General features: G+C 42.4%; 1 protein-coding gene across 1 annotated transcript; it reads left to right on the forward strand.

Moving 5' to 3' along the window:
- The first annotated feature begins 13,716 nt into the window (after positions 1-13,716).
- Positions 13,717-14,653, forward strand: ATOH1 (atonal bHLH transcription factor 1). Its single transcript, XM_077762311.1, is given in 2 exon segments — positions 13,717-14,387; positions 14,389-14,653. Coding segments are annotated over 2 exon segments (936 nt in total).
- The last annotated feature ends 722 nt before the right edge of the window (positions 14,654-15,375 follow it).

Consider the following 15,375-nt stretch of genomic DNA (forward strand, 5'->3'; position numbering starts at 1 on the left):
TACAAAAATTGTCCCAATTAACAGTAGTACAGATGAAAATATTTTTGGAAGTTTCCATGACAGTAAGTGAAGGGATCATTAGTATTTACTACTCAAGGGACAAGAGTTCAATTGAGAATGTAAAGAGGTAATAACGGAGCATTAGAAGTACAGCACCAGCCCAAACTGCAGGCACACCAGTAGCAACATGCAGTCTCTCCTCCTTGGACCCCTCCCTCACCACCGGCCTTCAGAGACAGCCAGGGCAGCCAGCAGCTATGTATCTCTTCTTGGCTTTCCCTGCAGACTAAGGTGCAGGCCTTCTCAGTTCCACTAAGTCAATGATCACTGTCTACCTGTTTCCATTTTGTAAAAACTTGTTGACATCTTTCATTTGTTATGATCTCTTGAGCCATTCACTTTGTTCTGTGGGTATATTCTTTTTGTGTTCTTTTTTTTTTTTTGGTCATATTAATAATGTCTGAGCAGGGCATCTGTGTATTTAATCTGGGATAATTAACTGGAACTTTCTTATTGTTTTAATTTGCATTTCTGGGTTGAATATGTTTTTCATCCTTATGGACCATTTTTACTACTCCTTCATGAAATACGTGCTCTTCTCTTTTGGCTGTTTTTCTATCAGGAACTAGTCATTTTTTTATCAACTTTAATATTTCCTTTTTATGTCTATTAACTTACTGTGTGTAAAATTTGTTGTAAATATTTTTCCAATTTGTCATTTACTTTTAACTTTTATGATTTTTGTACATGGAAAGGGTTCTTTTAGTTTTTATGTACTATAGTTTGTGAAACTCTTTAATTATTAAAAAGTATTATTGATTTTTAATTAATTAATTGTTTAATTATTACATATTTCAGTGATTTTATGCATAGAAAGCCCTTACTGAGCCTGATATCAGTAGAACACTTACTTTTGTAACCTTCAGATGTGATTATAATTTCGTGTTTTTATATTTAACTTTTAATCCATCTGGAGTTTTTTTTATGTAGATTATAAAATATAATTGAGAAATATAGCATGTACACCATCAAATACACAAAATATACTCATATAGTTATGTGCAACTTAAGATATAATTTAGAGGCAAATACTCATTCTACCATATCCTGAATTCTTAACTAAATATCTATTCCTGGGAGAACCCAAACAAAGATAATTCAGACTGAAAATGGTCTGAAAAGTATAGCCTGAGATGGGTTTCTGGAACTGGATCACTCCCTGGCCAGGGAGTAACAAAGATAAGTGGGTTTTGATGACCCCTGCCATGCTGTAGGGTCACTAACACTAAAAGTCTCTTCCATCCAGCATGCAGGAGGAAGAGAATAAATTAGGTTAATGCTATATCTCTACCATTGGAGAGATATAGCAGCAGCACTGGTTGTCATAAGTGACTGTAGATATGGTAGGTCATTGTGAAGTACCATAGATATACCACTGAAAGAAAATGGTGGACTCAAGTCGGCCAACCACCAACTTAGGACACAATATAAAAACCAGAAAACATCTACGATATCCACCTAAACTGCAGCCAAGGGGCAGTTCAGGCTGAAAAATCAGACCTGATTTTGAGAGTAGCAGAATTGCAGAGAAGGCTTACTACATAGCTCTGGCAAATTTGCTCGGCTAAGATGCCTCACAAGATAAGACTTGCCTTCATCCAAGATTTGCCCTACCTTTCTCACAGTTTGTAGGCATAAAGCTAGGGTCAAGTTTCAGCATGGCCTACTTAGGGAAGTACTGTTCCTTTTTTTGGATGCAAAGAAAGTATTCACCAAAAGTACTGCAATACCTAGGGGAACTTCCGTAACTCAGGGTTAACATTCTAGAAGTTCAAATATTATGCTGGGATGAATTTCTTAAACTTGAGAGAAGCACGGACCTATAGTAAGTGAGGTGGAAATGTCTGAACAGTTTAATCAAAGTTTCAAAGGAGCATATGCTTGAGGGATTTAATGCTTAAGACAAGAGAATCCATTGGCTGACTATATTTCTCAGAACTGCCCAAACGAAACTCTCTTCACTAAATCAAAAAGGGAAGTGCTGACGTGAGGACACTGGCATTGTTAACAAAATTCAGTGACTCTATCCTTTTTACATCAGGTGTACAGTCAGGAAAGCCGCCACGGAATGAGCTCATCCGTGTGAACGGAATGATAGAACTCGGGAATAGTAGAGGCCAGGTGGCATCGCTTAAATGTCAAAGGCAAAGTAAATGTAATTACTATATCAGAAAGTAAACCCAGGATGGAAATCAAGGACCCTGACAGGGATCTGTAGCAATAGCTAATATACCACAGTCTCCAAGGGTACAATAGACAGGTAATGTGGTAGGCTAAATAACCTCTCCCACAAAGGTGCCCACATCTCATCCCCTGCAACTTGTGAATATGTTACCTTACATAGCAAAAGTTACTTGCAATGTGGTTAAGAATCTTGAGATGGGGCAATTATCCTGGACTATCTGCGTGTGCCCAGTATAATCACAAGAATCTTTGTCAGATAAAGGAGGCAAGAAGCAGAGTCAGAGAAGGGGATGTGACCACAGAAGCAGAGGTCAGAGAGATTGAAAGTTTCTGGGATGTTATCTTTGAAGATGGAGAAAAGAGTCATGAACCAAGATATGCAAGCAGCCTCTAGAAGCTGGAAAAAGCAAGGAAATGCCTTCTTCCTTAAAGGCTCAAGAAAGAGAATGGCCTTGGGGGGCCTGGGTGGCTCAGTTGGTTAAGCGTCTGATTTCGGCTCAGGTCATGTTCTCATGGTTTGTGGGTTGGAGCCCAGCATCGGGTTCTGTGCAGGCAGCTCAGAGCCTGGATCCTGCTTTGGATTCTGTGTCTCCCTCTCTCTCTGACCCTGCTGTGTTCATTCTCTCTCTCTCTCTCTCTCTCTCTCTCTTTCTCTCTCAGAAATAAATAAAAAACATTTTAAAAATTAAAAAAAAAAGAAAAATAATGGCCTTACTGACATCTTGATCTGGGCCCAGAGAAACTGAGTTCAAACCTTTAGCCCTTTGAGTCTAAGGAATACAATTGTTTGATCTAGAGCCATTGTGTTTGTAGTAATTTGTTGTGTTGGTTAGTTTTATGTATCAACTTGGCTTATGCTCTAGCACCCAGTTATTCAAACACTAATCTAGATGCTGCTGTGAAGGTATTTTGTAGATGTGGTTAACACCCACAGTTTATAATACTTTAAGTAAAAGGAATTACCCTCCAAATGTAGGTAGGCCTCAACCAATTAGTTGGAGGCCTGAAGAGCAAAACTGATGCTTTCTAAAGAAGAAACAATTCTACCTCAAGCCTGCAGCATTAAACCCCACCTGAATTACCAAGCCACTAGCCTGTTCTATGGAGTTCAGACTTGCCAGCCCTCACACGCTCATAAGCCAATTCCTTAAAATACATAAATATATAGAGAGAATCTCCTATTAATTATTTTTCCATGGATAACCCTGATGAAAACATTTGTTATAATAACAAGAGGGAATGAATACAGGTAGCTAACAAGGGTATTGTTTGACCTATGTAAATAGAGAAGACCAAAAAGTAGGTAAACCAAAGATTGATATTTGACATCAAAACAAAAATGTGCTAATCTTTTCCTAGTTTCTACACTTGAACAAGTTTGAGCCAATCAATGGAAAGGGTGACTAGATTCCCCTGAGGACTCCTCCTAACCTTTTGCAAATGGACCTGAACTAGTTAGACCTGGGAAGGAAAACTACACAGAATATTAAAGATTGTGTTGGATACAGGTTATGAGCTAACACTGATAACAGGCCAACCAAAATGCCTTCATAGATGTTTATTACAGTGAGAGAATATGAAGTCCAGGTGATAAATAGAATCCTACCCAAGTGCATCCAATAGGAATCCAATGGGTGCAAACACTGTGGTCATTTCTCCAGTCCCTAAGTGCACAGGTTAGATGGATATGATCAGCAGCTGTCAGAAAGCTCACATTTTCTCTCTAAACCTTGGATTAAAAGCCATAGTGGCAGAAGAAGCCAAGTGAAAGCCTCTGAAAATGCACCGTCTCCAAGACAGTAAATCAGAAAAATGTCACATACTCAATGGAACCAGAGATTTAGAATCACGCTGAAGGATGCAGGAGGAGTCGTCTCCATCCATCAGTCTGACACCTGCAAAAGTCAAATGGATCATGGTAGATGATGACATCCTAACAAGTGTTGGCCCTGATCTCAGCTGCTGGTCTACTGCTGCACTTATTATGCAGCTATTGATCTGGTGAATTTACCAGGAAGGATGATTAGAAGCAGTTCATATTCACTTGGAATGAACAATGGTATATTCAAGAACTTGACCAAGGATAATGTTAATATTCTAGTGACAAAGGAACCTTGCTTATTTGCAGAACATTATAGTGATCCTTCTACTGATGACATCATTTTAATTGGATCTGGAAAGCAGAAAGTGGCTTTATAAAAAACTCCCCTTTGGGGCACCTGGGTGGCTCAGTTGGTTAAGCACCCAACTCGTGGTTTTGCCTCAGGTCATGATCTCACAGTTCCTGAGACAAAGCCCCACATCAGGCTGTGCACTGACAGTGCAGAGACTGCTTGGGATTCTCTCTCCCTCTTTCTATGCCTCTCTCTCTCTCAAAAATAAGTAAACATTTTTTAAAACTTCCCTTTTGAGGTATATGTGGCCCAGGGGATGGGAGATTAATCCTACAAATTGGCCATGATCCCACCAAATTTATGATGATTTTGGAGCTATATTACTTCTTGCACCTTTTGCCACTTGGAAAAGCATAATGCCTGACAGTCCTCTTTGGATGTTGGAGAAAGCACATGCCACATTTAGGAACACAGCTCTGACTTATCAGTTGACTCATGCAGTGATGAATTTTGAGTGAGGCTATGCAGCACAGTTAAGCTGCGGAATGAGCATCCTTGCCCTTAGATCATATGATTCAGCAGATCCCATGGTGCTAGAGGTATTTATGGATCACAGGGTTGCCATTTAGAGTCTTTTGCAAACCCCAATAGAAGAGTCACAACACAGACCCCTAAGACTTGATGCAAGGCTATGCCATTTGTAGCAGAGAACTATTGACCATAAAAGCAGATCCTGGAAAATTACTGGACCTTAGTAGAGACTCTCAACCGAGACTCTCAACCAAGGGATATCAAGTAACTGTACAACTGGAGTTATTCACCTTGATTTGGACATCACATCAAGTCATATGTGGGGTTGGGGTGTGTGATTCACAATAGCAATCTATCATACTGCGGAGATGGTACGTTCTGGATCAGACCCAGTCAGGTCCAGAGAGTATAAGCAAATTATATAAACATGTGTCCCAGACCCTTAGATTACTTAGCTACACCAATGCCTCACCTTTAGTGAGCTAACAAAAAAAGGATGGCTAACAGAGAACAAAAAACTGAGGCCTGATTCATACATAAGGTGATTTAATATGTCTGCAAGCTGAAAATAGGACCCTGTTGCATTACAGCCTATCTGAGAGAAGGCTTTGAAAGACAGTGTTGAGAAGGAATCCTGTGCGTTCACTTTACCATCAGCTTTCTATGAAGAAAGAAATGGTGTGTGGTAAGAATACATATAGATTCCTGGGCAGTGGCTGTCTAATCAGGGACTTGGAGGGAGTGAGATTGGAAGATATGAGACAGAATCATGTAGATAGACCAGAAGTAGTGACCACAAAGTATCCAGATCTTTATTTCCCATTACAAAGCCCACCAGAGACAATCTACCCCAGAGGAGGCACTAAACAACCAAGTGGTAAAAATGACTCATCCATTGGAAATCAGCCAGCTTCCCTCCTCAACTGCCCCAGTGCTTGCACAACGGGCCCTTGAACAGAATAGCCTCACCAGCAGGAATTGAGGGTGACAGAGGAAAGATAAACATTAAATAAACAATCCCACAAATAATCATCTGATAATGATTTTCAATACTAAAGTAAACAAATATAAGCTATCATAAAAGTGTAAAACAGGGAATTCTAGGGGGTCAGGTAATGCTTCCCTAAGAGAGGAAGACCTGAATGTGGAATAGGAAGGAGCTAGACAGAGAGGTGCCAAGAAAGGATGCACAGAGCAGGCAATGTGTGTGAAGGTGGACATGGGGAGATGTCTGATACGTATGAGCAAAGAAAAGACCTATGTGGCTAGAGCACCGTAAGTGAGTGGGAGAGGTGAAGCAGGAGAGATAGAGAGGGGCCCAAGAAAGAGGGACCTTGTAGTCTCTGTTCAAGGATTCTTTGTTGCTGTTGCTGTGATCAAAGCTGTTTGTCCATTCTCCATCCTTAGCTGCCTCCTATTCAGCGTGCAGGTCTTACTTCCTTAGGAAACATCCTCTGATTCCCCCAGCTAAGCAGCATCAGAATTGCTTCCCCACAGTCTGTGATATAATAAATGTCTATTGTTTAAATTGTATAATTGTTTATTATACAGCAATAGAGATAATGTACAATTGTGAAGGAATTGACAGTTCCTGATGGTCAATGAACTTTAGGTAAATTTCAGCACTGTAACGAATGCAACTTTGAACTTCTCTAACAAGCTGCGAGTGACGGGAACCAAAGACACCATGTTTTCACTTCCTTGCTGAAGGACAAATGTTGGTCCTAGGGATGACAAGGGAAGAATTCCTAGAGGAGGTAGCATTTGATCTAGACTTTAAACCTTAGGTTACACTTTAGTAGGTAGGACTGAATAATAGTTGTCTGGGGATTATTGTATCTGAGGTGACAGAAATTATAATACATGTTCCGAGAAACACAAAGTAGCTGAATAGAACACAGGAAAACTTCTAGAAAAATAATTCTCAAAGTGGAACATGTCTAAGGATCCCTTGAAGTGCTTATCTAAATACAAGTCCTAGATCCTCTTGACAAAGTTGATTTGGTATATATGATAGGGGCCCAGGAATATACCTTGTAAATAAATATCCCAAGTGATTCTCATGCAGATAGGTGAACCTTAAAATCGAGTTTGAGAAACATAGTGCAAAAGGAATAATGAAATCTCAGTCTAGAACGTAGGTTAAGGCCAGATAACTGGGATTTTAAAGTGGAAGTAAGCTATGTGGTTCAGATGTAATAGATAGTGAGAAGCCACTGGATATTTTAAAAAGTCTTTATTGTAAAAATTTTCATCTGCAAATAGAACTAATAGCCTAATGAATCTTTATAGCACCTGTACCCAGCAATTATTAAGATTTTTCCACAATCACTTCAGTATTTCTTTTTCATATTGTTGATATTATGATGAAATACTTTAAAGGACATCATAGATCTCACATTATTTCACTCTCTGTGCACCTACGTGTGTCTCTAAAGGCATAGATAGCTTCTTAGATAACCACACTGCCTTTACCATGCCTAGAAAAAAATAAAAATAACTCATTCGTCTCACATAATGCTGAGATCAAATTCCCATTTCATCAACAGTCCTTTTACTGTTGAATCTGAATCCAAACAAGGCCTACACATTGCTTTCGGTACTATATCTTAAGACTATCCTAATTGGTGCGCTTGGGTGTCTCGGTGGGTTAAGCATCCCACTCAGAGATCATGGACTCATGATTTCCACTCAGGTCATGATCTCATGGTTCCTGGGGTTGAGCCCCGCATCAGGCTCTACCCCTCCCCAGCTCTCTCGCTCTCTCAAAATAAATAAATAAATATTGAAAAAAGACTATCTTAATCAAGAGCAATCCTTCTTCACTGTCCTCCTTCCTTCAGACCACGCACTTGTTGAAACTGAGCATTTGTTTTACAGAATGTTAAATGATGTAGGTTTGGGTTTTTGCATTCTTGTGATGTCATTTAACTTGATATGGTATCCCCCATATTTTCTGTAAACAGGAGGTTATCTCAAAGGCTTAATTGAATTCAGATTCTTCTTTTTCCTTTGTAAAGAATACTTCACGGAGGTCTGTGTACTTCATAATTCATGAAAAACCAGGAAGCACATAATATTAGCATCTTCTACTCTAAATGATGTCACTAAGATTAATGACTGGGTTCAAGTGTTGACAGATGGATCCTTCTATTGTAAAATTCCCCAACAAACTTTTAACTGTTTCTTCATTGTTAATAATTGCCTACATAGAAATTTTTATTAGAAGTTTCAAATCATTGATTTTTTTAAAAAAATTCTATTTTCTCTACCTTTATCAGACAGAAGTATTCTGAAAAGAAATTTTCCTGATGAACTAAAGTCAGACTATTTGATTACTATAAAATACCATTCATATCAGAATGATTAGATAAATGCTTAATTTTTTCCCATAATTGCCCATTATTAAAGTAAGATAACAATGGTGAAAACAATACATTTTGGGGGGTTTTGTTTGTTTGATTCAGTTGTTTTTTGTTTTTTGTTTTTTTAATGCTTATAAGCTAATCAGAACACTGCTTAGGAGAATTCATCATGACTAGAAAATTTTTATTTCAAATAACCTGTAGGAGAATGCATTTCAAGTTAATGTTCAGTTTTTTGGCACCTCTTGAGAAATATCCTTTGAGTTCTTGTGAATGGAACAGTCATTAAAACATAAGAGTTTTAAAACCCATTAGAAACACAGTGTGCTGTGGCTAAGCCATGCACAATTTAACTACCACGCCAGCAATAGCTCCAGGCCTCAATGCACTGTGGTATAATGCTTAGACTGACATGATTTTTTTTTTAATTTTTTAACGTTTTATTTATTTCTGAGAGAGAGAGACAGTGCGAGCAGGGGAGAGTCAGAGAGAGAGGGAGACACAAAACCGAAACAGGCCCCAGGCTCTGAGCTAGCCCTCAGCCCAGAGCCCGACGCAGAGCTTGAATCCACGAACTGTGAGATCATGACCTGAGCCAAAGTCTGAACTGACATGAATTAGTAACTCTAGACAAGAACAAACTAAATATACCTATTATTTTGGGTGGTTTTTCTTTCTTTTGTTTTTTCGTTTGTTTGCTTTTTTGTCTCTACTTTTTATTAGAGACAAACTCAAACTTCCAAAAGAGTTGCAAGCACAATACAAAAGGAGCCTTTTTACTAAACCATTGGAGAGTAAGCTGCTGGGTTATCCTCTCCCCAAATACTTTAGCGAGTACTCCCNGCCGACTGAGCCACCCAGGCGCCTCTGAACTGACATGAATTAGTAACTCTAGACAAGAACAAACTAAATATACCTATTATTTTGGGTGGTTTTTCTTTCTTTTGTTTTTTCGTTTGTTTGCTTTTTTGTCTCTACTTTTTATTAGAGACAAACTCAAACTTCCAAAAGAGTTGCAAGCACAATACAAAAGGAGCCTTTTTACTAAACCATTGGAGAGTAAGCTGCTGGGTTATCCTCTCCCCAAATACTTTAGCGAGTACTCCCTAAAAAGGAGTACTGCATAACCATAACAAAACCATCAAAAATCAGGAAATTAACATGGTATCATCTATTTCTCACACACCATTCAAATTTTCTCAGTTGTCCCAATGATGCTCCTTATTAGAAAAGGAGAGAGCATAGAATCAGGCATCAGATTTATTATCATATCTCTATTTTCCTCTAGTCTAGAATAGTTCCTGGGGCATTTTGCCTTTCATAATCTTGATGCTTTTTTTCTTTAAAGTTTATTTATTTTGAGAGAGAGAGTGAATGGGGAGGAACAGAGAGAGAAGACTCTGCATGGAGCCTTATGTGGGGCTCGATCCTATGATCTGTGAGATCATGACCTGAGCCAAAATCAAGAGTCGGATGCTTAACAGATGGAGCCACCCAGGTACCCCAATACTTTTAAAAATTATAGACTGGCTATTTTCTAGATGGTCTCTCAGTTTGGGTTGGTTTGATATTCTCTCTTAATTTGATTCAGGATATGTATCTTTGGCAGGAATATTGTAACAAATGGCACATAATTTTGATTCATCCCATTGCTGTTGGTATTAACTTTGATACTTGATTAAGTTGGTGTCTGCCATAGTTCTCCCTGGTAGTAGAGTCAATCTTCTTTCATTTGTAATCAATACATATTTTGGGACCAAGTATTCATCAAAATTTCAACGCATTCATTTATTCCGTTATATTAGTAAGGATTCATAAATTCCTTTATTTCTCAATAGTAGATAATCTGTTGCTATCATTACCTATTTTGATGTTCAAGTAGTCCTATATTTTGTCAGTGGAAGCCTTGTCAAGCAGGCTTCTGTGGTCTTTTGACATGTCCCCATCATACTTCGAACACTTCTTTATTTCTGACACAAGATGTTTTTTGTTCATCTTGGGTTTGTTTCTTTTTCCTTTTTCTTTTCCTTTCTTTCTTTCTTTTTTTTTTTTTTTTTGCCCCATTCTTGGAATCAGCCCATTCTCCCAAGAATGCTGGTTCTTTTTAGTGGACACTTTTATTTGGAAACTAAAATCTGAGGACTAGATATACTCATTGCTGATCTCAAGCCCTAAAAATGAAAACAACTAGAGAATATATGTATGTGGGTACACACACACACCCCTCATATTTACATCTGCTTATTTCTACATCAATTATTTATACATATTAAAAACCATAAACTCATATCCAAATTTCCCATTTGAATCCAATACTACAGCTTTCTCCATTTCTATATCCGTAACTCCTTTCTGTGACAGTGAGAGGCCTTACTCTGATTGTCCTCAAATATTGACTTTTTTCATTAATCCTCCACTATGTCACTAATCCAGCTGTCCATGCACACAGAAGCCCTCCTCTTTCTACCTAAACCACCATCCTCTGCATCCTCCTGCTGTGCCACCAGCCAGCCCCTGCAGACACTCACCTTACTTGATGATTAATGTCACACACCGTCTGCAGAGCCACACACCCTCTGCAGGGGCTCCAGGCTCACACCACAGGGAAGGACCCTGTCTGTGTTCCCTTCCCAGCTCAGATGCCCCCCTTCCTCAGCCCCACCTAATAAAAGAGAAAGGAAGAGGAGGGATGGGAAAGAAAATAGTTTTCTGTTTATTCTAAGCAGAAAAGATTGTATTTCACCACAAACTATAAACAAAAAAATCTTACTATCCCTCACATTACTGGGCCACTCTAATTTCCTAACCTAAAAATTGAGGCTAGCTTCAAAGAAGTAATATTGCTGATAATTATTTATAAAGCTAGCAAGTTAGCATCAATGTTCCATGTAGCCAACAAATATTTGGCTACAGTCAAAAAAAATTGTTTAAGCTCAGAGGAATATGAATATTTGGCAACATGCAGTCAAACTGAAAGTGCAGACTAAAAGTTTGGATGATGCAAGCTCAAGGAAAATTGGGGTATCCTAAATATTTGGCAGTGACATTATGTGGAAGGAGTAACTTTCAGCCCATACAGTTGTGAGGAATAAAATGCAATATTAATAAGTGACACTTTCAGGCTCTAGCTGTTTACACTGCCATACCTATATAGAAGATGGTTAATCATTTTTCTGAAAGTTGTATTTTGGCACCCACTGCTATTAGCAATTATTTTTTGAAGTGCCACATTTTATATGGTAGCACTATTTCTAGAAAAAGCATCATTAGTTGATCCCAGGAGTAATCCAATCACCAAAACTTGGATAATTTTCTCCCCCAAAACTGATGCTTTGATGACTTTTCCTTTTCGCTTTTTCTTTATTCTCATCGATAGTTTTCAGATTAAGTTGGGTTTTTCTGGTTTTGCTTCTATTTCTGCATGTCTTATTTAACTTACTTATTTCGGCAGAACATAAACATTTACATTAGAATCCAGCTCTGATCGTTCTGGCTTTTAAGGTCAGAAGGCCCAGGACTGTCCCTACAGAAAACAACAAAGTTGAAATAAAAACAGAATTAGCACTCTATTCTACCTTTACCTTTATGGAGATACAGATAGAAGTAATCTCCACAAAGGTATACAAGACATAGAAGGGTGGAATACAGTACGTAGTATGAAGTATAGAAAATGTAAGCGGAATACAGCGTGTGTATACTATAAATTATAAAATACACACAAAATGCATATGTATGTGTGTGTGTGTGTGTGTGTGTACTGATCCAGTCCAGTCCCAGAAGTTCTTCTGTCCAACGAGGTCTAAATAGTAGGTTAGATCAAGAGTCTGTGAATACTAGCCAGTACAACTTTCAGTCATTTCTGTGCACTGCAAAACCAGGTTCCAGGGAGCTGTCTCTGCTGGCTCCCCCTGCCCCGCTACCATCTTTTCTAGAGGATGAAACTCCTTCGGGATGACAGCCAGAGGGGCTAAGGAAGAAAGCAGCACTAGCACCCGCTGGTAGCGTCCCACTACTGCGCCCCAAGGACGGTGCAGGAAATCACCCCGAGGTGTGGCGCGTGAGGCACACGCCGGGGCGGACCCAGGATCAGGGAGTTTCTGATTGGCTTTTGCTGGGAACTCCAGGGGCCGGGGCTAACTGGCGGGTGGAAGGAGCTCACCTAGGAGATAGCGTCCCAGATCCGCCCCGGAGCTCCCCGGGGTTAGCTCTCTGGTTAGCAGCGGTGATGGTGGGGTTGGGGCTGAGGATAGGGGGTGGTGGGGCTCGAANAGAAGCCATGCGCCGTATTAAGCCCAGGGCTCCTAAAGCAGAAGGGTAGGTAACTCTGGGCTTCTGTACCTTGAAAGAGTTGAGAATTGCAGGGAACGCAGGCGCCTTTCATTTTTCTTTGGACACTCTCCCCTGCCCCCGCATTTCGTGAGAAGTCCTGCTGTGTGTGTTGAAACTGTAAAATATCCCTGCCCTGTAACCACTCGGCAGAGTTTTCTGCAGATTACAATCCTAGTTGGCCACATGGTGCTGGGAAAAGGGGACCGAGAGGATTAGGAGATCTGGACGTTTGTGCATTCAATCCCTGTACCACAACTTTACCAGATTACCTAAAGTCGATCTGAAGTGAGAGATGAGAATTAAGACACGTGTTCTGAGACAGTTATGGATTTGGTGGGGTTTTTTTTTTTAATTCTAACATTGATTCTACATGGTAGGTCTCACCTAGCAATATATCACATATGTATGCAATTATGTACCTGTGAACACGTATTGTGAAATACATGTAACTACAGTACGATGTGCATGAGAGACTGTAAATGGGCACACACGGTCCAGCCGCGGTCCTAGCTGGACGGCAGCAAAGCGCAGGCGGGCTTTTCCCCGCGGCGAGTGCGCTCCCAGCGCCGCGCGGGCCCAGCCCGGCTCAGGCTGCAGCCGAGCGTGCACTCCGCAGCCGCTCACGCACCCCCGCCTCGGGCGCGGTGACACCACACCGGAGTCGAATTACAGCCCTCAATTAACATATGAATTTGACTAACGTAAAAGAGGTTAGATGAACCGGGGAGGGGGGGCGGTGGACAACAACAACGTGCGAGCGCCCGAGCCTACAGTACGTAGGAACTTTTCTACGGGTGTAAAAACTCTTTGATTGGCTGCTCGCACGCGCCTGCCGGCGCCCTCCATTGGCTGAGCAGACACGCGACTGGCGCGAGGAGGGGGCTGGGAGAGGAGCAGGGGGTGGAGGGGAGACACACTGGCGCGTGCCGCTTTTTAAAGGGGCGCAGCGCCTTCAGCAACCGGAGAAGGTTCGTTGCACGCGACCTGGTGTGTGATCTCCGTGTGGGTGGGGGAGGGTCGAGGAGGAAAAAAAATCAGACATTGCAGTAGAGACCCAGGAAGGGTTTTCGTTGCTGTTGGGCTGGTTTGCCGGCGCCTCCTCCGACCCTGCGCCTCCGAGTCTCTCAAGGGCAATGTCCCGCCTGCTGCACGCGGAGGAGTGGGCTGAAGTGAAGGAGTTGGGGGACCCCCATCGCCATCCGCAGCCGCTCCATCTGCCGCCGCCGCCGCCGCCACAGCCACCCGCGACCCTGCAGACGAGAGAGCATCCCGTCTACCCGGCCGAGCTGTCCCTCCTGGACAGCACCGACCCACGCGCCTGGCTGGCTCCCACTTTGCAGGGCATCTGTACGGCACGCGCCGCCCAGTACTTGCTGCACTCCCCCGAGCTGGGTGCCTCCGAGGCTTCGGCGCCCCGGGAGGAGGCGGACGGCCGGGGGGAGCTGGTGAGGAGGAGCGGCGGCGGCGGCGGCGGCAGCAGCAAAAGTCCCGGGCCAGTGAAAGTGCGGGAACAGCTGTGCAAGCTGAAAGGAGGGGTGGTGGTAGAAGAGCTGAGCTGCAGCCGCCAGCGCGCCCCGTCCAGCAAACAGGTGAACGGGGTGCAGAAGCAAAGGCGGCTGGCGGCCAACGCCAGGGAGCGACGCAGGATGCACGGGCTGAACCACGCCTTCGACCAGCTGCGCAACGTTATCCCGTCCTTCAACAATGACAAGAAGTTGTCCAAATACGAGACCCTGCAGATGGCCCAGATCTACATCAACGCCTTGTCCGAGCTGCTGCAAACACCCAGCTGCAGGGAGCAGCCNGCCGCCCGGAAACTGCCGGACTCGCTTTGCCGCCCCGGCCTCGGCGGGAGGATACTCGGTGCAGCTGGACGCTCTGCACTTCTCGACTTTCGAGGACAGCGCCCTGACGGCGATGATGGCGCAAAAGAACCTGTCGCCTTCGCTGCCCGGGGGCATCCTGCAGCCCGTGCAGGAGGAAAGTAGCAAAACTTCGCCCCGGTCCCACAGAAGCGACGGGGAGTTTTCCCCCCATTCCCATTACAGTGACTCCGATGAGGCAAGTTAGGAAGGGGACAGAAGCCCTGAAAACTGAGAAACAAAATCGCCCTTTCCCAATGCGCGGGAAGCCCCGCCGTTAAAGATCTCCGCACCCTTTTAATTTTTGCTCTGCGATGGTCGTTGTTTAGCAACGACTTGGCTTCATATGGCAGCTATATTTGATGGTTTGCAAAAGCCGCCGCTATTCCAAACTTCCTCTGGTCCACATTGTTTGATGACAACTTGGTGTTAAAGTTGTGTTCTTTCCTCCCACCTTCTCCCCCTGTAGATAGATAAGGTATAATTATATGTACCCAAATATGGCATCATTATCCTAGTTTCCTGCTGCCAATACGCTGCTAAAACGTCGCATTTTCTTCTCTGTCGCTGGTTTGTGTTTTAATTTATTTTATGCCCTGGGCATTCATCCCTGTGTGTTGCGCGCACTCACGTGTGGGAGAGTTAGTATTCCGAAGTGTTGTCTCAAAATACATCATGAAACGCAAAGTTAATGGCTCCAAGGTGTATGACTTCTGACTGTGGAACTGTTAAGAAGCGGGGAACTCCTGGGTTTATAGATTGTATAAACATACCCAGAACGTATGTCGGATCGCGATCACGTTGGCGTCTTTTAGGAAACTTGGCGCACGCACTTTATCAGCCGCAACTGCCGCGGCTCCAGGACAAACTCAGCTGCCAATTGCAGACCAGTTTCGTGTTGTTGTTGTTTTAAACATGGCCACTTACAAT

The sequence above is a fragment of the Crocuta crocuta genome, unplaced genomic scaffold (assembly GCF_008692635.1).
Source record: "Crocuta crocuta isolate KB4526 unplaced genomic scaffold, BGI_CrCroc_1.0 scaffold83, whole genome shotgun sequence".
In the NCBI taxonomy this organism is placed as follows: Eukaryota; Metazoa; Chordata; class Mammalia; order Carnivora; family Hyaenidae; genus Crocuta; species Crocuta crocuta.